At 34.5% G+C, this 24894-nt stretch overlaps 1 protein-coding gene across 1 annotated transcript; it reads right to left on the bottom strand.

The window, feature by feature from the left end:
* Nucleotides 1–16970: 16970 nt before the first annotated feature.
* On the bottom strand, nt 16971–22395 carry LOC111084915. The gene is made up of 3 exons (XM_022381495.1): nt 22182–22395; nt 19505–19707; nt 16971–18582 (listed from the first exon to the last, which is right to left on the bottom strand). Exons 1-3 carry the CDS (start codon nt 22270–22272, stop codon nt 18478–18480), a joined length of 399 nt encoding a protein of 132 aa, XP_022237203.1. The 5' UTR covers nt 22273–22395; the 3' UTR covers nt 16971–18477.
* Nucleotides 22396–24894: the final 2499 nt, after the last annotated feature.

The following is a 24894-nucleotide window of genomic DNA, read 5'->3' as shown; positions in this document are numbered from 1 at the left end:
GTAATAATCCTCGGAGACCTCAATGCTTCACACCCCCACCTCCAAGGTTTAACCACTACCACTGCTGGTAGAGCCATCGCCAATCTCACACAACAACACAACTACACCGTTATTAACGATAACTCCCCTACCTACACACACCACAATGGAACACAAAGCATAATCGATCTCGCTATAATTCCACCAGCCATAGTACACCTAACAAGTAATTTCAAAGTACACGATAACATCGGAGGAGATCATAATCCTCTTTCATTTAAAATCAGTAACCTGAATTGGTCAGTACCTAGCAGCCAAGTCCAACACCACTCAAACATCCCCAATTTCAAAAAAGTTAACTGGACCATATTCAATCAACATCTAGACAGCTATTTACCCGACCCCGTAACGAACGCCAACTCCGAACAAGATATCGAACTGTACCACGAATACATCACACAAGCCATAAGCAAAACCATAGAGAAAGTAGTCCCGAAAAACTCCAATAAAACCACGCCTAACCACTGGACATTAACTCCTGAAATACATAGTCTAATAAGAACCAGACGCAAGCTTCGCAAAGAATTCATCAACACTATAAATCCCGACACAAAAACCCAAATCAATACAGTCAAAAACAAAATGAAAAAACTCATTAAAACTCAACAACTGGAGCAACTTTTGCAACAAGCTCGACAACCTCAAACCAGACCCTTCTACCTTCTGGAAAACTTTCAAAAGCATATGCCGTGACAATAATGACACTGGCAATATAACATATGAAAACCTTACAGCCTCTACCGATGACCAAAAAACAAAAATTTTTGCACAATATTTCAAGAGAACATTTGTCACCCCGCAGGACGCCAGATTCAGCAGCAAACACCAGGACAAGATCAACACTTTTATCAGCGCCAACACTACTTTATTTTCCACCTCTTTCCCGGTCAACATACTCCAACACCTCACACCAAGCTCACCCCTAGATATATCTACCCCTATAACCATACCCGAAGTTAAAATCCATCTAAAAAATATCAAGAACAAAGCTCCTGGCGATGACAAAATCCCCAACATAGTCCTAAAAAACGCATCACCCAAACTTCTAACACACCTCACCAACTTATACAACCTGTCACTGTTCTCGGGCTACCTCCCCCAAGCGTGGAAGTCGGCTACTATCACAGTTATTCCAAAAAAAGGCACCCAATCAATAAATCCAAACGATTTCAGACCCATAAGCTTAATTAACTGCACTGGCAAACTTCTAGAGAAAATAATAACGACAAGGTTATTATGGATGCTAGAAAGCAACAATACATTATCACGCATCCAGAACGCGGGTCGCAGAAACAGACAGACTGCTGATCACCTCGTCCGACTAATTGAAACCACGTATACAGGATTTAATAAACTACAAGCCACGATTGCCACATTCTTAGACGTTCAAAAAGCCTTCGACACTGTTTGGCACGACGGGCTCAAATACAAGCTAATCAAATACCAAATACCCACAACTTTCACTAAATGGATTTCAAACTTTCTACACAATAGAACGGCGAAAGTCAAAATAAACACTCAGTCTCACAACCATTCACGTTTAACGCAGGCGTACCGCAGGGGTCTGTCTTTTAATTAAAAAAAATAAATAAATTAGTTAATATATATGTATATTTACATATATACTTTTGATGGCAGGTAGGCAGAAGTGAAGGCAAGTCCGAGCCGTCGTGGAAACAGAGACCGGTTGTTCTTTTCTCTTTTAAGAAGGAGCAAGTCGTCAGCCGAGTATGACAAGTTATCGAAACAAAATGACGCAAACGGGCCTTTACAGGGCCTGGCGTGGATCAGTGGATCAAGGTGCCAAGGCTGGGATCTACGGATCCAATGCCTGAGAATTAGATTGTGGGGGGAAACGGGAGTACCCCGAGAAAACCCACTTTCACTAGTCGGGGCCAAATAAAAGCCCGACTAGTGCCCAAATGAAGATTCAGTGACGTGAGCCTGGAATGAAACTGAATAGAGTACTGATTAGGCAAAAAAAAAAGCTCAAACAGTAAGTTGTGATTATTTCTGTTGATCATGGAGACGTGGTAGTGGTGTTGTGTATCATATTGTATGGGGATAGGTATTTGCACCAAGGTTTGGGGGTGGCGGCAATTTTGTGAAATTCGGAGGTGAGTGAGTTTCGATGAGTGGCTTTTTTGTAGTATTTGTTGGCTAGTTCGGAGATTCGGTCTTGCATGGTATGTAGTGAAGTGTGTTTTTCGACGTAGCATGCAGGTGTGTATTGAGGGAGTCGGTAGGCAAGTCGTATTACTTTGTTCTGCAGCTTTTGAATGATTTGCTGTTGGTTATTATTCATGTTACATGTAATCATTGCGCCGTAATCTAATAATGGTCTAATAAATATTTTGTATATGTACATGATTATTTGTGGTCTGCAACCGCGGGCGTGGTGACTGATTTTACGGAGGTGGGCTATTCGTGTTTTGATTTTCCTGCAAATTTCTTTAAAGTGTGTGTGCCAGGTTAATTTAGAGTTTATGGTTATGCCTAGGAATTTGGCGGATTTAGTGAATGCAATTGGGTTATTGTAGAGGTTTAATTTAGCTAGCTTGACACGTTTGAGTCTTTTGTTTAACCTGCGGTAGAGTATTATTGCCTGGGTTTTGGTAGAGTTAAGTATTATTCTCCACTTGTTGCACCACTGTGTGATTTTGTCAAGGGCTGTTTGTATTTTCTTTGCTGCTAGTAGGGGGTCCCAGGAGATGCTCCATAGGGCTATATCATCGGCATATTGTGAGGCGTGCGTGAGGGGCGTGGTTGGCTGTGGTAGGTCATTGACGAAAAGTGTGTACAGCAGAGGGCTTCTAATCAATTAATTGATTGATTAACTAATCAATTGACCGTTCGCCCATTCGGCTCATTACTCCGGTGACCACTAGACGAAATGTAATCTATCACCACGAGCAGGGTGAAGGAGGATTGTTTAATCTTCGAGCACCCCAGATTAATAATTATTTCCTTCGGAAATAATTATTTTTAAATCTAAATAACTGCCAGGAACCAACCAACCAACAACCCACGTTATTATTGTTATCGTTTGGCATGTTTTTTAGTTATAGTTTTTACCGACACTTTCACCACACCTAATAATTAACGACTTCATAAAAGACTTATTTTCACCTACGTTTCCGGTTAACATTCCTATCATAACTACAAACATATCCACACACAATATTTCAACACCGATTACCACTCCAGAAATTAAACTACAAATATGTATAAATTTTAAACATTTTATAAAAAGTAATTAAAATACAGAATAAACGGATGAAATATATTACAAGACAACCAAATAAACAAAGAATAGGATAATGCAACAATACTATACAAGTATTCAGAACAGACTTAATTGTAGCGAAGTTGTGTTATTATTTAAAGTTGAGAATTTATTTATAATAGATAAACTTTCTTTAATTAAAAGTTACAGTTGGATGATCCATATGAGATGACTTTGAAATTCGTAATCAAGACGGGGTGGTTGGTGTTTTCATTATTGGTGCGAATTGTGGACTCTGGTGGATTTAAAAGTTTTTACCAGTTCTGCTTGATACTTTCAATGTTCGCAGGTGTGATTGGCGTATAGTTTTGCCGATGTAAGTGGCATTACAACCACAACATGTGTATTTATATACGATCCTGGAACAAATAGGAGTAGGCAATAAGTCTTTAGATCTGAATAGATTTTGTACTTTGAAAGGTGATTTAAATATCATTTGTAATTGAATGGGTAAAACGTTTTAATTATTCTTAAAATTTGTGACTTTACTATGAAACTTTACTTACCTAAAAAAAGGAACGATAAGTCTTAATGTGTATTTATCAACAGTATGTGGTTTCTTTCGGGGTTTTAATTTCGTTAGAAAATATATTTTTTTAATTATACACAAAGCTACACAAGGGATATCTGTGCTATGCCCACCACGAGTATCGAAACCCGGTTTCTAGCGTTGTAAGTTCGCAGACATACCGCTGCGACACTGTTAGAAAAGAACTAGCACGTTAGGGCTTGAATAAAATGCAAGGGATAGCTGTTGTTTATTAAAAGCGTTGCAAACTAGTCTTGTTTTTATAAGGTTACACCGGTTGACTGCTTGATGTGGCATTACTTATTGAAATAACATTCATCCTCTTATAAACGAATGGACTAAAATAGCCTCAAGTGATTTAATCTTCTTAAATACTACAAGATAAATACGATAAACTTCGAAATTATTTCATAATGTATACTTACCTACTAACACAAACATAGAAATATAAATATAAATACGACTCGCAGTCTGAGGGTCACGGGTTCGAATCCCCGTCACACCAAACATGCTCGCCCTTTCAGCCGTGGGGGCGTTAAATGTGACGGTCAATCCCACTATTCGTTGGTAAAAGAGTAGCCCAAGATTTGGAGTCAACATCACCCACCGAACTCCCTTCCTTTTAGTCTATCACTTCAAAGTAGCTTTGCGCGAAATTCAAAACAAACTTTCTATGTTTCCTTCGGTCATCAGATAATATATTAGAACAAATTTAACAACTGCTTGAATATATTAGGAAAATCTACGAACATTTAGTATTCGTATACATACATCTATACAAAAAAACAAATGTTAATAGGTATATATATATATATATATATAAGTTCTCAGGGATACATCTGAATTACTTTCAGATATTAACTACTTTGGATTTCTAATCTCAATCACCTTAATTATTTAAGATTTCGTTTTGATTTTGATTTGTTTTAATTTCGCATGAAAATACGATAACTGAAAAAAAGGTGTAAAGAGGCCCTTTCTTCTATAAGTAAATGCCCAGAAATAAAATACTTTTTATTTCAAAAGTTATCACAAAACGTTATAACCTTAGGAAGTGCTGCCATCTTCAATCAAGGTAAGTCACTATTTATATACATCTCTGGTCTTGTTTCTTTGAGTGCGTGTTTGTTTTTGTCTTCTTCTTTCTTTTTTTCTTTTTGCTGTATGTTCTTATTAAAACACGACAATGATCGTTTGGTTGTATTATGCGAACGGATTTTTTCATTAAAATCAAAACATTTAAGAAAATTCAGAATATAAAATGACAATAACGATTTTTAAAGTAAAAGTTGTTGTTTTTCTAATAGTAAAAGAACAATGATTTACTTCTTGATATAAACTTTCATGATTTTACATAAAACATAAGAAAATATTTTGGCTTTTAATTTTGTTTTCTGATAAAATTCAGTAATTTTACTAAGATTTCTCTTCTGTTTATAGAAACACTTTAGTAAAAATATAAACAAAAATGACAATAATTTTCCACTCAATATAATATCACATGATATTATATTTTAAATGATTTAGATACGTTTTCTAATTTATGAGTAAAATTAGTTTTCAACTTTTATCTCATAAGACGTAAATATTTAAAATAATTTTCCTTTAGGGTTTATATTTACTTTTATTTTTAGATACTAAATCACCGTTTAAAATGTAAGACTCTTGTACAAAAACTATAAATTCAAGAGCTTAGAGCCTGTAACTCAGTGTAAATGTTACCGTATTCGACGTCATGTCTATGAGAGGCTTGGTTCAGTGGTTTAAATTAAACTTTTATATTCCAAACACCTCATTAGATGACGCTAGCTGTATAATAAACCAAACGACCCGTATGAACAATAATGTATAATAAGTTATCGAATCACGAATAATCTTAACCAAAAACACAATTATCTGTGATTTGATGATTATTTGAATGTTGGACCTTTTGATTCGTTCGTAGGTCGGGCTGTGAAGCCGAAGGTCCATGGTTCGTAGCAGGAATATGTTCCTTACTTTGGAACCATGAGTACTTTATAAGAGTAATTATCAAATCCTACAATTCGATCAGGCAAGAGCAGCCGAAGAGTTGGCGATGGGTGCTTTTGATTGTCTGCCTTCTCTCTAATCTATCATTTGAAAACTAGGGGCATCTTTGCGCAGAAATATCTTTATACAGCTTTGCGCGAATATTCTGAAACATAAAAACAAATCTGATTCATTCAAACAATATATTATTTACTCAATATTTGCCGTTAGATGGCACAAATACTTTTCTGGCAACATTTATTGTCTGCCTGATTATTAATTAGTATAATAACGTTATAATAACTTTTACACATTAGGGCTGATATTCGTAAGAATGTCAAACTTTTAAAGATAATTTCTCATTGTTAACTTCTTTTTTTTTCAGCCTTTAAAGCGAGTCTCCACAAAATTTATGAACCCTGGAATTCAGAGTCTTTAATGTCCTGCATCAGTGAGGTTTCCATTTCGACATGTTTACTTTCTTCTTTACAAGTACTTGTAATTGAACTGGAAGAAATATGTTGGATTGCAATCATTGTGCTTCCTCCCCACACGACCTCAATAGAGCTTAGCGAGGCATGACCATGTAAACTCTGACATTCGTTACCAGTGTTACATATTACTGGGTACGTTAGGGTTTATCATATTGCCCAACAGTGTAATTAAGACCAATGAAATAACTTTTAAAAAATAATCGCCTTATAGTTGAATGCGCAAGAAAATTAAACGACTCTGTAAAAGAAAATTACCATTTATATAATTTCACTGAAGCGCGGAATTACACAGTCTGAAGACTTATTAACGCTAAAGACCGGGTTTCGGTACTCCTTGTGGGCGCAGATAGTCCATTGTGTAGTTTTGCGCTTAACAACAAACAAATGTATATTAGTTTTTAAGTATCATTTGAGTTCGTTGCGCTTAATTGAGCTTTCCACATAGAATTACCAAAATGTTAAACACTTACATCAGTTAAATAGTTATGTTTTGTGTTTTTTTGTAAATCGAGCAGAATTCCATTTCCAAGACGTAAACGCATAAAGTTCATTTCCTAAACATTCAAGAATAAATCTTAATGATAACAGACATATTGATTTCTACATGATATTACACATGATAAATTACTCATTACAGCATACACCCCACAATATTTTGACGTCAGATTGTCCTCAAGTTGATCAGCGGTACGCTTATGTGCTTACAGTACCAAAATCCGGGGTTCGATTCCCCTTGGTGACCAGAGCACGGGTACTACATTGTGCAGCTTCACGTTTTACCAAATTGCTTCAAACTTTTCGATATATCACTTGTTGTTGTTTTTACTCCAAAGTTGCACAATGAGCTGTTTGGGCTTTGTACATCGAGGGAAATCGAACTCTTTTTAATAAGAAACATTATTTCAGATCTGATGAAATGTTAATGTTAAGAAGAAATAGAGTAAAAAATAGTTTCTTGAACATCTAAATATTCTTAAAAATCAGATTTTGAGAGCATAAATATGCTTTATATTTTAGACTTTAAACTTGAGACCATGGAAAGTACTTCCCGAGAGAAACATCTGAGTAACCCAGTGGGTTCGGGGTAGGCTTATGGACTTACATTACTAAAATCCTGTGAATCCATATTTTAAAGTAAATATAAATTTCGAGAAAGGGACATTGTTTCGTAAATATTATTAAACTTAATAGATATGTGACCCTAATTCTTTGATGTAATGTTTATTTATAATTACTCTTATTTTGATTGTAAAAATCTATAAACCCGGAACTTATGTTGTAATTCATTCTTAACAGCTTAAAGCTCTGCCACGTCTATTCAAGTTTATCTGTGTAGGAAAAAATGTGAAATATGTCTTATCGCACATAAAATATGATAGTGTTAACATGTGTTACTAGGATGACATCACTCGAGAGGACTCGGAAGTCTGCTGAGGTGGTTTCAGTTCTAGCAGTGAGATTGTCACATACATACATACATCAGTCTATCGTTATCAAACAGTATAAATGAACTGTGACCTCTGTGTGCTTTGTGTATTTTACGTTTAACACTGCTGCATTCGCGAACCTGTGGATCTGAGGTTCCATTATTTTCGCCCTATGAGCGTTCGATCAACTGATGTTCCATGGTTCGCGTCCCGTTACCGTCAGAAGAAAAAACATTTCGCGCTCCGTTCAATGAGAAGAGTAGACTGAGAGTTGACGGTGGGTGGTGTTGACTAACTACCTTCCTTTTAGTCTATCACTTCAAAGTAGCTTTGCGCGAAATTCAACGAACAAACTAATTTGTGAGATAACCTGAACATGTGTTCTTGGTAATTGTTCTTGAGTATATATATATATATATATATATATTGCACGACGCATGACCACGTACTCTTGACTTTCGTTACATATTACTCGGTACGTTAGGGTTTATAATGATGTCCAACAGTGTATTTACAACTAGTGAAATAACTTTTAAAAAATCAATTAAAAGGTTTCATAGAAATATTTCACTCAAACTACGTTATACGTGTATAATGCTAACAGAGAAACGTACGTAATAAGTGATAACAGTTTGTTATCTGTATGACGTCAGTATCACTCTGCGTCTCTCTTTATTACTCGTGATGAGCTAGATTAAAGTTTACATCTTGAATTACCAACCGATTACCTAAATCAATCATCTCCTCATGCTGCAATAAAACTCAGGCAGCCACGCAAGGATGGTTTTGAATTAAGTTCTGAATACATGTAACAATCAAATTGTGATGTTATTTAATGGTAACCTAGCTATGGCTAATCTCTATAATTAAACACCCGAATTATTCGTTGAGGGGAGAGACTAGATTTTGTTCCTGTACAATACCCATATGGACAGTGTCTATAATGTCCCATCCTGGATCTGTTATTACCTAGGTGTGGTTGGTCTCTCTAAAACTTCGTGGTCGATTATTGGAGAATGTTGGAGTTCCAGCCATCATGCCCATTATTTTGCCAGTTGTTTAACATGTGGGTAAAATAAAATTGATAAAGTTAATTACGGAAATTTAATTTTTTGTCTAAGAAGCTGCCATTTACAAAGCTGTATTAATTCTGAACTCAGTTGTTTTTTCAAATGCTTTACATACGGTCAACCCTCTCTACGTATTTATTAAGTTTTAGTGTAGTTTTTACAAGTATTCGTATTTTCTTGCTTTCTATTAATAACATTCCAAACGTAAAAGTCACAAGTTGTTATTATTTTTATTACCGAGTTAAATCTGTTAAAAAACAAATGTATAAGTTTTCAGCTTAAAAAAACGACAACAAAAACGACAGGTCATTAAATGGGGCCCGGCATGGCCAGTTGGTTAAGGGACTTTACTTTCAAACATGCTCGCCCTTTCAGCCATGGGGGCGTTATAATGTGCGATCAATCCCACTGTTCGTAGGTAAAAGAGTAGCACAAGAGTTGGCGGTGCGTAATGATGACTAGCTGCCTTCCCTCTAGTATTACACTGCTAAATTAGGGCTTTGCGTGAAATTAAAAAAAAGAACTAAATAATTAAATGAAATTTGTTTCCAAGATTTCACGATAAGGAACGTTTTACCAGAGATAACTGCAAACGTCATGAAGTAAGAAGAACAAAGCTATAGCTAATTAGGTCTTTATATTAATGAAGATTTGAACTGAAAATTTCATATGGAAAAACACAAATAAAAGAAGTTAAGATATATATATATATTGTGTAAACTATATAACTATAGATTGATATGAATATATTAAAAATATTTTAGGTATAACCTATTATATAATATGGAATAACAATTAATTGAGGTACATATTATAATATTTTTAAAACCCCGGATGGTAATTCGAAATATATAAAATTAATAATTTATAATAAACTCGAACTCCAAAATCATTTTCACAAAAACAAACCAGTATGGCATTTGTTTGTGTACACTAAGTTTTAATTAGCAGCAAACAGAAAATTTGTTGTTTGTTTGTTGCGAAGCACAAAGCTACAGAGTGAACTATTTGTGTTGTTCTTTCCTCACGGACCGAACATCAATTTGTAGCGCTATAGGCCCTCAAGGTTACTCCTTGGAGTAAATGAACTGTATAACCTAGGGAACGAGGGGGAATTATGTTCTACTGTATTTCTAACTATTATGGTTATCTTGGTCCAGAGATCTGTAACGATTTGCCACTTGTAATAAGGCAAAAATTATGTACAGTTCAGTTGAAAAAAAAATATATATATTTAAATACATTTTTTTTTCTTTATGTTGAGAACGCAGATATTTTTATTCATTTGTTAAAGTATTTGATTAATGTGTATGAGTATATAATTTTTTTGTTCAATTTATTGAAAAACAAAAAGCGAGTTATTCTCTGTGTAATAATTTTATAGGAAGCCCTCATCAAGCCGCTGCTTTAGGAAAATTCAATGTATTGTCTTAAAGTTGATTTTAATGTAAATGATGAGACAATTTTATGTGTATGTGTGTATGTATATACGCAAACATGTATGGGTGTTTATGTATTTATGTTTATGTGTAAATATGTATGGGTGTATATGTATTTATGTATATATGTAAACATGTATGGGTGTATATGTATTTATGTTTATATGTAAACATGTATGGGTGTTTATGTGTTTATGTTTATATGTAAACATGTATGGGTGTATATGTATTTATGTATATATGTAAACATGTATGGGTGTATATGTATTTAGTATATATGTAAACATGTATGGGTGTATATGTATTTATGTATATATGTAAACATGTATGGGTGTATATGTATTTATGTATATATGTAAACATCTATGTGTGTATATGTATTTACGTATATATGTAAACATCTATGTGTGTATATGTATTTATGTATATATGTAAACATCTATGTGTGTATATGTATTTATGTATATATGTAAACATGGATGTGTGTATAAGCATGTATGCCTATGTGTTTATTAGTGGATTAAGCAGAAATCTATAAAGGACGGGGCTACTTTTGGAGGAAACAAGAGGGAATCCTCAATAGCCGCGGCACTTTAAATGCTTTTAGACAGGATTAGAGTAAATTAATCTATGAGACTTTTTTTCCCCTTTTTATTAGCTATGTTTTTGTGCTCCAGCAATACCAATCGTGAAGCTCGCGTATACCCGATTCGATTTTATCACTCATCAGGATCTATACCAGCCTACCCCCCAATTTGGAATTATTTTAGTCAGGATTAGAGTAAATTAATCTATGACACCTTTGGCGTAGTCAAATACGTCAATCAAAAGGGTTGACCTCCTGAGTCCAAAACTGTAATTAAATCTCAAATCAGTCAAGAGATGAGAGAGCTTTGAGCTAGAAGTTTGTACTTGAAAAACCAAGAGCCGTTCTATGAGCCGCTATGCCACGGCTAAAAAGTAATAATGAGGCATTTCCATCATATCTGAGGTTGTTTTTGCACCTTTTAAGTATGTTTTATACATACATGGATGTAATTTAAGGGGGTGCACCCTCCTGCTACTTGCATGTGTATGTGTACAAACTATAACTACCGGCACAATTATAAACCTCTCTGGGGTTCCCTAACAGTTGAGATTCTCCAAGAAGGGGCATTAACTTTTAGTTTACAGTTCTTCTCGTTGTGTTTTTGTAATTTATATGTTTGACAAACTGGGCCGGTTCGGTAATAATGGCGCTGATAAAAATGGTACCAACATCAATGCAAGGAAGCTGTTATCACGTGAAAATCATAAACGTGATGTTTTGCCTTTTTTGTAATTATTAACAAACATTTGAACAAAAATGGAAATACTTGTCCTTGAGGGATGTCGGAATAGGAAAGTGATATCAAAGTCTGGTTTCACAAATGATAACAAAAACCTAGTTTCAAGAATAGTAAACCGATAGACCATAGTAGATGAATGAGGACTGCCTCATGCTTGGACTAGCAGTCTGTAGTAATTTTTGCATTATGAGAAGGGGCATTACCCTATTAAAATACATTATTATTATAAGGATAAAATACTGCATACAAGAGGGCTATCTGCAATAGCCATCCCTAATATTGAAGTGATAGACTAGACTAGAGGGAAGACAAACAGTCAACAACAATAACTCTTTTTAGACCGAATAGTTGGATTTGATCGTCATTCTTATAATGCAACCAAGGCCCCAAATTGCGAATCGCGATTTTTGGTTTTATTTTTTGGCTGTAAAAGGACGCGAAACACAGAACCTCAACTTTACAGTCCGGCACACTAAACACTGGGCCACGCACGACACATGCAGTATAGAGCGACCCTGGTTCCCTAAGATGACACAGATGGATCTGTGTTATTAAATATCTCATTAGGATCACAGACCAGACCACTTTATGTATTAATACTGGCTTTGTCAGGTTGAATAGATAACTTTGGCGGTCATCAATCATTGTCATGGTTAGCAGCCTGTACGATTACCTTAGTCTAATTATTAATTAGCTACTAATCTATAATTACTAGATACAGTTTTAACTAAGTTTGTAATAAATATTCAGTAATTAAGAAGTAATTAGTAACCGTTTAATAATTAGATTTAGATGATCATATTCAACATAATAAACTTCTTGATGAAATGTAGAAGCCCCTAGTGGCACAGCTGTATCTTTACGGACCTACAACGCTAGAAATCGGATTTCGATACCCGTGGTGGGCAGAGCACAGATAGCCCATTCTGTAGCTTTGTGTTTAATTACAAACAAACACACACAAACGGAATGTAGAAAATGCTAGTAAAGATTTCTACGGCGTTATCTAAAACAGTTGTAGTTTCTATGTTTCATCTATTGTATAACCAAGAAAATTAATACCTTCTATCAAACGAACTGTGTTCAATAAACGTCTTCACCCCTTATAATACACCAATGGACACTACATGTGAAATTCGTACGTTCCGATTATCTAGGTATATATTTTTTAAAGTTATATGTTTGTGTGTTAGTTAAATGTTTATCTCGATTTTTACCTATATTCTAGATACGATAAGATAATAAAAACTGTCACATTATGCTGTTCCATCTTTAGATAACAATGAAAATCTCTATCTCAATGTAATGTTAACGTTTAATAAATTACTAGAGTAACAGAACACATAAGTGCTAAAGTCGAGAGACAGGTTTCCTCTTGTATAAGGTAATAGTTTTACATAGACAGGACTATACAATGTATATTCTTTTTTCTCAACTAGATTAATATAAATCCTCAAATTACCGACTTGTTTTTATACCATTCACTTCCTGGAGGTCCACATATTGCATCGTAAACGAGTAATTTGTTTTGGTATACAAAACGCAGTCCAAGAACCTAGGAAGACTCGAACATTCACAGAGAAGTCCAGCAGTAATTACGTGATACATACTGCCGACATTTGTCGAAACGTACATTGAACATTTGAACTGAACTGATTGTTTGTATGCAACGAATTCAACGTAGAAGTGATGTTTTCTACAAGTGAAACCTTATGAAGCTTTCGGTTTCACAACAAGCCTAATTCTATGTACAATGTAAGGATAACAGTGTATATGGTAACTCAAAACATGTCTGGAGCGATGAGAAGTAGTTATATATTCCTTGCTTTAATCTCTTGCTTAATGATGCTGTCTTCACTGTCCTTGCACATAACATGTCTGATCAATTTCCATCTAGCCTTCTTCATAATGTCATTAATTCAGGGTAATTGTGCCATTTCTCTCATATGTTTCACACATACACGATCTATAAGTCTAAATCCAAAGATTATTCTTAGACAAATCTGTCACATATACTTTCTTTAGGTTTACAGCTTTCAACTGAGTACAGAAGAACTGATCTAACTAGAGTAAATATATAGAAAAACTTGGGGTGGATACAAAGTCTATGAGATTTCCACACTCCTGATAACACATACCCATGGCTTGATTTGCTTTCCTAGTTCTTCCATTGAGTTCTATTTCAAGTCACCTATTTCTTGTTACCATTGAGCCAAGATATTTAGAATTGTCTACTTCTTCTACGACTTCGTTGTTAAGCGTGATTTGTTCTGTCATTGCGTTTTCAGTTGTTAGGATTTAAAAACAATAATCCTATATTTGTAATTAATATCTGTATCTCGCATATTGTTTCGTAAAATATCACAACTCTGTTTCCACTAAGGTCCTGATATCACGCTCAGTACTAAAGGTTTTATTCTACTGTAAGTCGATAGTTATGAATAATTACCTGTATGCCTTGTTAAGGTTTAGAAACTAAAAGAGGCGGGATATTTGTAAGTCGGTGGCTTTATCTTTCATATCTTATAATTTCAGTGTTACTCCAATTTATTGTCTTAATTTTTGACATAATGCTCTACGGTATTACAGATAGATCGGTATTACCGAGTATTGTATGTCTACTAGCTGACGAATCGTTCAACGAATAGGAAAGACATACGGATAAGATCGACCCACAGATGTCACTTCCCAGGAGGGGTACAGAAGGGTACATGTCTAGTCTGGAGAAATTCAGTCCATCGGCTCACCAGTTATAAATTTCACACACAAACATTTTTGTTACATAATGGTTTAGATTGTGCTCCTGTTATTTTCTGTTGGTCTTTTTGTCTTTGATACTCATGTTCACAGAGGATAGTGTAAATTGCATTTTTTCCTTTCATTGGGGCTTAAGGCTATTTAGTGTGTACTAGTTGTGAACGTATTATGTTGTGGCTTCTGATTTCTGATCTGACCTTATGTTGTTTACATAATATCTATATGGTTGTGTTCTGTGTATCTGTTGTTGATGCGGTTTGTACAAGTGTTTTTCTTTCAACTTTTGAGTTTCTTCGGTATTACAAATCTTATTCGTTCTTGAAACTAGGGGAATCTATAATACCTGTCTTTACAGTGTTTTGTTTGTTTGATGTAGCATCGAATTATTCACCCCTATCTGTGGTTTTCCTGTAAACACCTTTAATATATGAGTTATGTGCCTTGGTAACTATCAATTCAAGGAATGGAAACTTGATATTTTTTATATTTAAATTGTGAATTGTATCACAGAATGTTTCCATCAGGTGGCTCACAAATTCTTGAATCTTATCTGTAGTATGTGGTCATTTTACGGATGTATCATCAACTATCAGAATCAAATCTTGGGACCTAGAGCTGGTATTTTGAAGGCGTTAACTTCGAAATGTTCTAGGTAAAGGTTACTGATTAGAGGTGATAAGGGTGAACACTTAACTAGGCCTTTTTGCTGTTGGTTGTATTTATCTTCACGTTATTAGAAAGTTGTGTTGACAAAGCAATCTGTGAGTTCTATTATCATGGATGTTGCCATTTGAGAGTTCTCCTTAAGAATTCTATCATTTTCAAGCCGTTGGCAGAATATGTAGTGTATCAGTGGCTGGTACGTTAGTGAAGAGGTTGGATACGTCAAAGCTGATAATTGTCTTGTGACGTTATCATGGTTGGTTTTATAATCTACAAAGTTCTGAGTTCTTAACCTGTTAATAGTGATATCATATCTACAATATATCTTGCTAAGAGTTGGTCTAGTAAATCTCTGCAGTTAAGTATGGGACTGAAAGGGTAGCCTTGTTTGTAAATTTTGTGTAGATTATATTATGTTTTATACTATATTATTTATTTATTGTTACTTTCATTAACAGTACTGGTTATGCTAGTTAGTATATCAAATGCCATTAATTTTATATTTATTGTTTATTTTTATACTTTTATCATAAGGTTGTTTTGCATTGCTAGCTTAGTATATGTACTAAGGAATAACCTAAATCTTCCAAGTTGGCCGAACATCGTGAGATATTATTGGGATTACGGACGACGAAAATACTGTTAACAAACAGAGTGCCCAACTGATGAAACAATGCATTATAAACGTAAGAAAAGTATATTCAATCAGCTATACTCATGTACAGGTTGAATTTAAATTTCTCCCTAAGTATCCATCTTGCTCTGATCAGAAGTTAATATCAACAGATGTGTGGTGTGTTGCTGTGGTATAATGTTAATTATTTCTTTGCTAAATTCTTTCTGATGTTTTATGAGCAGTTGGTTAATTTTCTTCTCCGTGTTAGCGGTTGAGTTAGACTTGATTTTAGTGTAGTGACCAAGTAGTCTGTTGGCAGATTATGTAATGTGTCAATGGCTGGTACATTAGTGAACAGGTTGAATACATCAAAGGTGATAATTGTGTCTAGTTAGATGGAAGTAATAAGTTGTTGTCTTTCTTCATAAAAATTACTATTAATGGTTAGACATAGGTGATCATATACACTATTATCCATAGCAAGGATTGATACCCGATCGCCACAATCTTACTGTAAATACGTTTTGACAAGGTTTGGAATTTGTCACTAGAGGTTTTCAAATAGCCAACATTACTTAAATTAATGGAATGTACTTATATAGATAGTTGTAGTTAAATTCTCGTTGAAAATTTGAATAAATTATTTTCGCTTTTGTAATCATTCTGTTTTATATTGTTTTTACTAGACCACCTAATATGTATAGTAATTTATTGAATAGTAAACTTATTTGGTGTCTTCTACAAACTTAACATCTAAATCAATAATTGTATAGAAACTACAACTGCAGATTTATATAAACGATGGTATATTGTGTTATACAAAAATTCATGTTAAATGTTTTAATAACATCAAATGTTTCAAAACAAACTTCAAAAGCCAAATATTTAAAGAGATAAATTTCGAAGGAACTTTTAGTTTCTTAGTTTAAATATTGTTTTTATTTACATTCATTCAATGCTAGTCTTGCTTGAAATAAATTATAGTCTGATACATATGCTATTTTTTATACTTATGAAACCGTAAAAAGCAATGAATGGCGAATATTTTAACTCCATACACAGTTATTTGAAGAACAGCAAAATTAGTTATTTTTGCAACCATTTAAGGAATATATTTTTAATGTAGTTACATCGTTAAGTACGAATATCTTATCGAGTTTTGTACATTGAACTGTTATCAATGGCTGCCTATTACACCAGAAGGGTGAATAAGTGACTCACTAACACGCCATGTAAGGTGATTAAGAATTGACAGGCTGGATGTAGTTTGATCAGTAAGGAAGTACAAAGGGAGTAAAACACAAAAAAGGCCTTTTTTGGCACAATGAAAGAACAACTCTTTATTAGTTATTTTAGCCGACTAGTTTCGATAACACAGTTATCATCAACAGGGTTTGTGAACACGGTGTTACCTTAACCTGTATTAAATCCCAACCGTTAAGAGATAAATTCATTACAATGTTTTAAGATCGCGAAAAGAATTAACGCACAAGCAACGGAGAGCTTATATATGACGCTTACAGCAGAATAACAAATGGAGAATGAGTGTATATGTTTAACACCGTGAGTAGAATGGAAACACAACAAACGGGGGCGGCTTAGATGCAACGATAAAAACATGATAGAAAGTTAACAAATGGATGATTTATATTCAACACTGTGAGTAAAATGAAAAACACAACAAACGGCTTATATACAATGCTTACAATGGAACAGAATTCAACAAACAGTAAACTTATATTCAACACTATGAGTGGAAAGAAGCACAACAAACGGCTTATATACAACGCTTACAACAGAACAGAACTCAACAAACAGTGAACTTATATTGAACACTGTGAGTGGAAAGAAGCACAGCAAACGGCTTATATACAATGCTTACAACGGAACAGAACTCAACAAACAGTGAACTTATATTCAACACTGTGAGTGGAAAGAAACAGAACAAATGGGGGGGGGGGGTATATAAAACACTGTGGGTAGAATAGAAACACAATAAATGGAGGGGTTATATAAAACACTATGAGTAGAATAGAAACACAATAAATGGAGGGCTTATATACAACACTGTGGGTAGAATAAAAACGCACAAACGAAAACCGTATATTCAACATTGAGAACAGAATAGAAAACATAAAATGAAACATAAGGCATTGATAAGCTGAATAAATTAAACATTTTGTTTACTATTGATGTCATTCATTTAAAATAACTCATCTAGAACGTTAATATAGCTAATGAAACAAGTCCAAGAACTTCATATCAATAATGTACCCCTGTCACATGAATGATAACTAAACAAAACATTTCATGAAAACGTCTCAGTGTTTACATAATTATTACACATGAGAGAATTATTGTGATTCCATGAACAAATTAAATAGCAACTGACGTTGAAACTGGTGTCGTGCAGCGAGATTTCATAATCGTCTAAAATCGACAGTAGCACAAAAGACTTTTCTACAGGCGACACACCTTGACAAACAAAAATGTTGGACTTGTCCATTTTTAGTAACATAGAGAGGTCAAGGAAAACATTTCTCACTGAGTGTTGGATATAAACAGGTTTCTACTACTGAGAGCATAAAGTAGTGTTTTATCTTTGGTCAAGGCACAAGGTGTTTGTCAGCTTCACGAGATTTTCCGCATCACAAACTTCATATTCCCAGGAATAGTTCTGAAACTAATTTAAGCTACAACCTTTTTTACCAAAACGTCTATCAATTTTTTTAGTTTTCTGTAATATATCTAAATAAATATATACATTATTTGAAATGTCCAAATGTGAAGACGAGGTATACAAAGATCATATCTCAGAGCTAAGAAGGAAAGTGGGTATCACTGGTGACTAACTCTCGACACCCTTGTTCTTCAGCTGATGGTTGTATTATAGGGGTATTTTCTCTTACCTCTACACATTCGACCTAGAAAGAGGAAAAACTGTTTTCAACATAATGATTATAATAGAAATTCTTATTCGAGAGAGGACATTTCACAAACCAAATAAACAGACTCAAACAATAAAATTCAGGGCTTTACATTGAATGTTGTTTTGCTAAACCTCACTGTCACTAAATAACAAGGTTTGAACAAGTTCCAGTATTTGCTGTCTTGGAATTCACTTGTGTGGATTGAAAAGTATCTTAACGTTTAGCCCCCAGTGGCACAGCGATGTGTCTACGGACTTACAACGTTAGAAACCGGGTTGCAATACCCGTGGTGGGCAGAGCACAGATAGCCCATTGTGTAGCTTTGGGCATAACTTCAAACAACTTAACGTTGAACAAGTTCTACTCCATGATAAATATCGTATTGACTAGAAATAGTCTCCTCTGTATTTAACTTTAACGTGATTGTGAAATTTTTGCTTTTAGCGCTCTCTAGAGGGGTTTCCGTAACATATCGATTTTTGATAGTTCCTCTGTTTTGCGAAGGTATCGAAGTTCACTTATTTGCAAACGCTAATCATTCACAAACAGCTACTGCATTCAATTCCAGAACTTTATGTGTGATAATTGTTTGTTTGTTTTTGGAATTTCGCGCAAAGCTACACGAGGGCTATCTGCGCTAGCCGTCCCTAATTTAGCAGTGTAAGACTAGAGGGAAGGCAGCTAGTCATCACCACCCACCGCCAACTCTTGGGCTACTCTTTTACCAACGAATAGTGGGATTGACCGTAACATTATAACGCCCCCGCGGCTGAAAGGGCGAGCATGTTTGGTGGTATGCGGATTCGAACCCGCGACCCTCAGATTGTGAGTCGAGCGCCTTATCCACCTGGCCATGCCGGGCCCTTTATGTGTGATAAAGATAAACTTATTATTAAAAAGAGGGAGTTTTCCTTACCTGATAGGATTCTTCAAATTCTCTACTAATTCTCTTTAAAATAGATCCTGCTTCCCGTACACGTTCGTCCATCGAAAGAGTTATGGACTGTGATCGCTTACGCACCAAGAGGAGATTTGATACATGGGTTTGGATCACATCTGGGATCGTTTCATTAGGGTTCGGAACATTGTCATTATCTTGTAAGTTAAACACTGGATCACCTGTAAAAACATCGTAAGATGGTCACTAGAGAAGTTCGATGTCATTAAAATAATATGTAAAATTCTTAAATTAACTTTTTTTTCCATATTAAAATTTCATGTCCTACGGCTTGTATAACGGATGACTTAAAGGTGTAAATAAAAGTCTATATTGTAAATCAATATTTGAAAAATTAGCATCAAGAAATTCGTCGTGTCCCTCTTAAAATAATTCACCACTACAGACAGATGGCCAATAAGCATCTTAGAGAATGTAGGCATGATTCATTATTAGATGAACTCTCAGTATGTACATTACTTACTTCAAATTTCAAAATAATTATGATCATGGATATAAGGCTTAGACTATGTATTAAAAACTCCGCTATTAGCAGATAATAATTTCCAGTTTTTACACATCTGTTATAATACGGAAACACTATTTAAAGTTTTGATTAGATAGGAGCCGAAACAGACACATAATAAATACAACCCTAAGGGTTTCTAGCACCACAAAATAAAAGTGAATCGCATCATAATTTCATTTCGTCAGAAGTAGAGAAAACAATTTTAATGCATGAAACTTATACTGAGTTTTTACTGAAGTTCTAAAAGAAAATCCAAAAGGGCTGACGACCATGACAAAAATTCACTTAGACTGCAGTACTTTTTCACAAGTTCTAAGTAATCTTTATTTCAAAGATGAGGCGTATTGAATTCTAATGTTTCGCAAGCTTTCGGTGTTTAAACCGAAACAACAAAATCAATTACAACCAAAAATTATAAGATCTTTACTTATAACTTAAACATAGTCGTGTAAATATAAGCTTAGAACAGTAAGTGTTTTTTGTGTTGCTCACTAGGAGTCATAGACAAGGGCTTATCTAAATAACATCACTTTCAGTGCCATCTAAATAATCAAGTGTTTTAAAATAGCTTGTGCCCATATTATTCGGCGAAAGAGAATCAAACCATATAGCAAGCCAAATCTCGCTTTACACCACACAATAAATACTTTATACTTTAAAACTGTATATACTTTTGACAATCATCTTAATCATTTTAGTTTATTGTTAAGCGTAAATTTGCCCAATGGGCTACGTGCGCTATGCATTATAAATCCTCAAGCTTACCACTCAACCATTTGAAGACTATTTGATAAATCCCCCGTTGGGATAACATTAATTCTACGGTTTGTTTGTTTCTGAATTTCGCGCAAAGCTACACGAGGGCTATCTGCGCTAGTCGTCCCTAATTTAGCAGTGTAAGGCTAGAGGGAAGGCAGCTAGTCATCACTACCCACCACCAACTCTTGGGCTACTCTTTTACCAACGAATAGTGGGATTGACCGACACATTATACCCCCCACGGCTGAAAGGGCGAGCATGTTTGGTGGGATGGGGATTCGAACCCGCAGATTGCGAGTGGAGCTCCTTAATCACCTGGCCATGCCGAGCCCTAACTCTACGGATTGACAACGCTAAACTCGGGGGTTCTATTCCCCTCGGTAGATACAGCAGATAGCCAAATGTGGCTCTGCAATAAAACACACAAAAAACTATTTGATAAAAGTACTTTACATACAATTAAAAATAAAAGTAAGGCAGAAAAAATGCTCAATCAGTTAACAAAAACAAGATATCTAAATGAACATAGTTTAATCTGCTCTTTAAATGGTTTAGTACCGAGGAAAATATAAAAGTTAAATCTATTACACATGTAGCAGCAGTATCTTAACATTATATTTTTGTTCTATATTGATGCAAGCACAAAATAATGTTAACGAACCACATGCCTAAAATAAATAACATACTGTGTGTATATGTTAAGTAACCACGAACATCTGCTGTACTTTCATTAATTATAACCCCTATTTTCCATTACACGCTGTAATCTCAACAAGTCATTGATGGATAAGTTAGTTTGTACCCAAATTATGGTGGACAAGCTTATTAACGATGCATACTTTAAAGATCAAGCAATGACAGAAGGTTTACAACAAAATTAAGATGGTGATTGTTAGCACATACATAATTTAACTGTGTTTGTTTCAGATACGCTACTCATAAAGTTTATAATGATGAAATTTCTACTTCAAGGAAATTCATGCATTTAGCTTATGAGTTTGGTATGCAATAAAGAAGTGTGTAGTTCAGCCAAAATTCGCTACAACGTTAGTGCTATATTCCACTCGAATATCGCAGAACCTCGTCTTACGCGAGACAAATTGCTAGCACTACCTTAATTAATATATACTTTTTCTATTTGGTTGAGGTGATAATAACTTATTATATATATGAAAGACGTGAAAAAAGCAATAAAAATGATACACTCGCTCTTAGGGCTCGTTGATGTTAATACCCTCGTTACCAGCGAAGAACTGTAATTTCAACAATTAGGCTTCATTTGCTCTACAAATCATGAATAAAAATAAACATCAATTTATATAGTTGCAAAACCTATATGTTTCTAACAACACAATAAGTCTTACTTACTGTTGACTTCACGTGTGATCCTTCGTTGGCGAACAATAGCCTTCATGACAGTCAACGTTTTTGATTCTTTTGACATATTACACGAGTTCATGAGCTTATTTCAAACCAGCATGCAATGTGTTCATTCTCTGGACTGTAATATTTGCCTGGATTGTATATTCAACTCAAATGCCTAAGTAAAACTAGACAACACATCTAAAGCTGTCGTCTTTTATAAAAGTTTGCTTCATATGCAATTCCCTCTGTTATTTGCTACCTTATCTTATCTATAAACCTTATCTTAAGTGGTTACGTTCAGTGCATTTATTTTCTATTACGTGTTCTGAACGCAGGTGCTTTCTCACGATAATCAACACCATAGACAACATAGTAAAGGCTTCCAGTAAACCAGCGTTTCCCCAATTTTTGTCATCCACACTCCCTTTAACAAATATGGTTTCTTGCGCGCTTCCTTTTTTTTTAAATGAGTGAGTTAAGTGACGAGATGTAGAAAACGCTATATGTGTTGTAATGATTACTTATTATTTTCATTAGTAAAAATATATTAAAACGCTTGAATTTAAATTATTCCACTGTTCGTTCTATCCTAATCAAACACTGTAACAAACTTCAAAATAACGAAGTCGATGACTTGTTTAGATCGCCGTATTTCATCGAAACTGACTAACATGAAACTGCTTAGAGTAAAATATATTGATCGTTTCAGAGTTTCATTGAACACAAACCTTTGCTTTGAAATTTTATTTTGAGGTAGCTCAATCAACGGAATGAATTACAGCTGATAACATTCTAGGTGAGATGTGACAGGGAAGTGGCAGATGACAATAAAAACTGTGAATAGAAAAACAGAACAAAATGCAAGATGCATATCAAAAGCGATTGGTTTACTTGTAAACTTTTAACCTTGTCTATAAGTTTAATTTTTACTTGCATTCTCAAATATTGTTGCGTAATTAGTTTCATTATTTTCTTGTTTCGTTGTAATAAGCGCATAATAGTGAAGTTTATAAAACAATTTTAAAGACGAAAATGTTGTTAAGTATTACACTGTTGATTAAGATGTATTGTAGCGTTGTTATAAATATCAATCGTACAGAAATCAAAATTTTTCTGTGTCAAACTCTGTATACATTGTGCTACAACATGAAGGATATTTGTTTAAAATAAGATTGTATTGACAGTTTCTTTGCTGATTTTTTTTGACAAATTAGCCTTTATATTACTAAGACTACATGTAGTTATCCTTAATTAGGCCTGGCATGGCGCGGTGGTTAGGGCGCTTGACTCGCAATCTGCGGCTTGCGGGTTCGAATCCGTTGTTAAAAGAGTATACCAAGAGTTGGTGGTGATGACTAGCTACCTTCCTTCTAGTCTTATACTACTAAATTAGGGACGGCTAAATTTCAATTTAGTAGTTAAATTATAATTTTGATTTAGCAGTTAAGTAAAAGCCGATATATAGTCAGTTTATGACATTTGCCAACAAAATTGATCCACACAATTTTCTTTTTTAATACAAATACGTTTTAATATACAAACAACATATATAACAACAACATATATATAACAACAATATAGTTTACAATAACAGTTATTACAAACAATGATTTATAAACAAAAGTTTCACAAACTTGCAAGCAGTATAAAGTCTTCCTTTTAATCTGGAACTTCGTCGATATCTTATCGAGGGTTCACAATGAGCGAGTTGATTACGAGTTGACGTAGATATAATTCACTTAACGGGTAGCTAGTTAGCTTTGTCCTTCGTTACTTATCAGCCACACACACCGGTTTTTCCACCGTGACGTTATGTAATGTTTTCGTAAAAATACTAATGTCCAATGAGAATCCACTGAAGTTGAATGATTTGTAATGTTCGAAATTTATAAACGTTCCTAGTCAATATATCTGAAGTTCCCGATTGATGACCGTTACAACAATCACTTCCGACGTTTATAGCACACTGGCTATAGCGAACTAATAATAGATATACTCTTTTGGCGTGTCGCGTTGGTTATATTTATAGGCGTGGGAAGGTTTTCTAGAAAATTCAAATTATGTAACAATACAATTTAAATGTTTACGTACACACATATATTCTTGATTCTTACTCTCGAGAATCTTCTACAACTTTGGAGAGTAGGCGGGATTTTCGCAATACATATTTAACACTATAAACTATGCATATTTCTAAATATAAACTTAATCTAAACAACGTTGATATTAAAAATATATATAATAACAAATTCGTTACAACTGGAAAAATATAATTTTAATTTTAGTATCATATATAACATATTCTATCTGCTTTGTGGCTGGTAAAGTCCAAAGTATCAAAGGACCATGATTTTGGCAAGATAATCTCAAATAAATAGGTCTGTTAAATGGCGTGCCCGGAATATGAATCCGATGTTCATGTCTACGTGCCCCTTGCAACAGTACTTGCTCTGTTCTTTGAGTACGCGAGAATGCTATAAGCGTGACAGTCGAATTCTACTATTCGGGCACATAAGAATATTCAAAATATTGGCAGTGGATTCTGTTGACTAGCTGCCTCCCTCCTACCCTATCGCTTCCAAATCAGGGACGGCTATCCGTAAATATCCTTTGGGTTGTTTTGCGCGAAAAGTTGAAAACACACAAACCTATTTAAACGGCCTTTAAAAAAATGTAAACGCTCTATGATTTCAGATATAAGTACCAAAGATATACG

This window comes from Limulus polyphemus, unplaced genomic scaffold (assembly GCF_000517525.1).
Source record: "Limulus polyphemus unplaced genomic scaffold, Limulus_polyphemus-2.1.2 Scaffold168, whole genome shotgun sequence".
Taxonomy (NCBI): Eukaryota; Metazoa; Arthropoda; class Merostomata; order Xiphosura; family Limulidae; genus Limulus; species Limulus polyphemus.
The sequence above is the reverse complement of the archived record's forward strand: the minus strand, read 5'-3'. Positions and strand labels throughout refer to the sequence as shown.

What these genes read in the sequence shown, in the direction of transcription:
- LOC111084915 (XM_022381495.1), bottom strand. Translation starts at nt 22,272, where the DNA reads ATGAACTCGTGTAATATGTCAAAAGAATCAAAAACGTTGACTGTCATG. An exon ending in GATCACACGTGAAGTCAACA is followed by an intron (nt 19,708 to 22,181) that starts GTAAGTAAGACT and finishes ATGTTTTTACAG; the next exon opens with GTGATCCAGTGTTTAACTTA. An exon ending in AATTTGAAGAATCCTATCAG is followed by an intron (nt 18,583 to 19,504) that starts GTAAGGAAAACT and finishes TCCTCTTTCTAG; the next exon opens with GTCGAATGTGTAGAGGTAAG.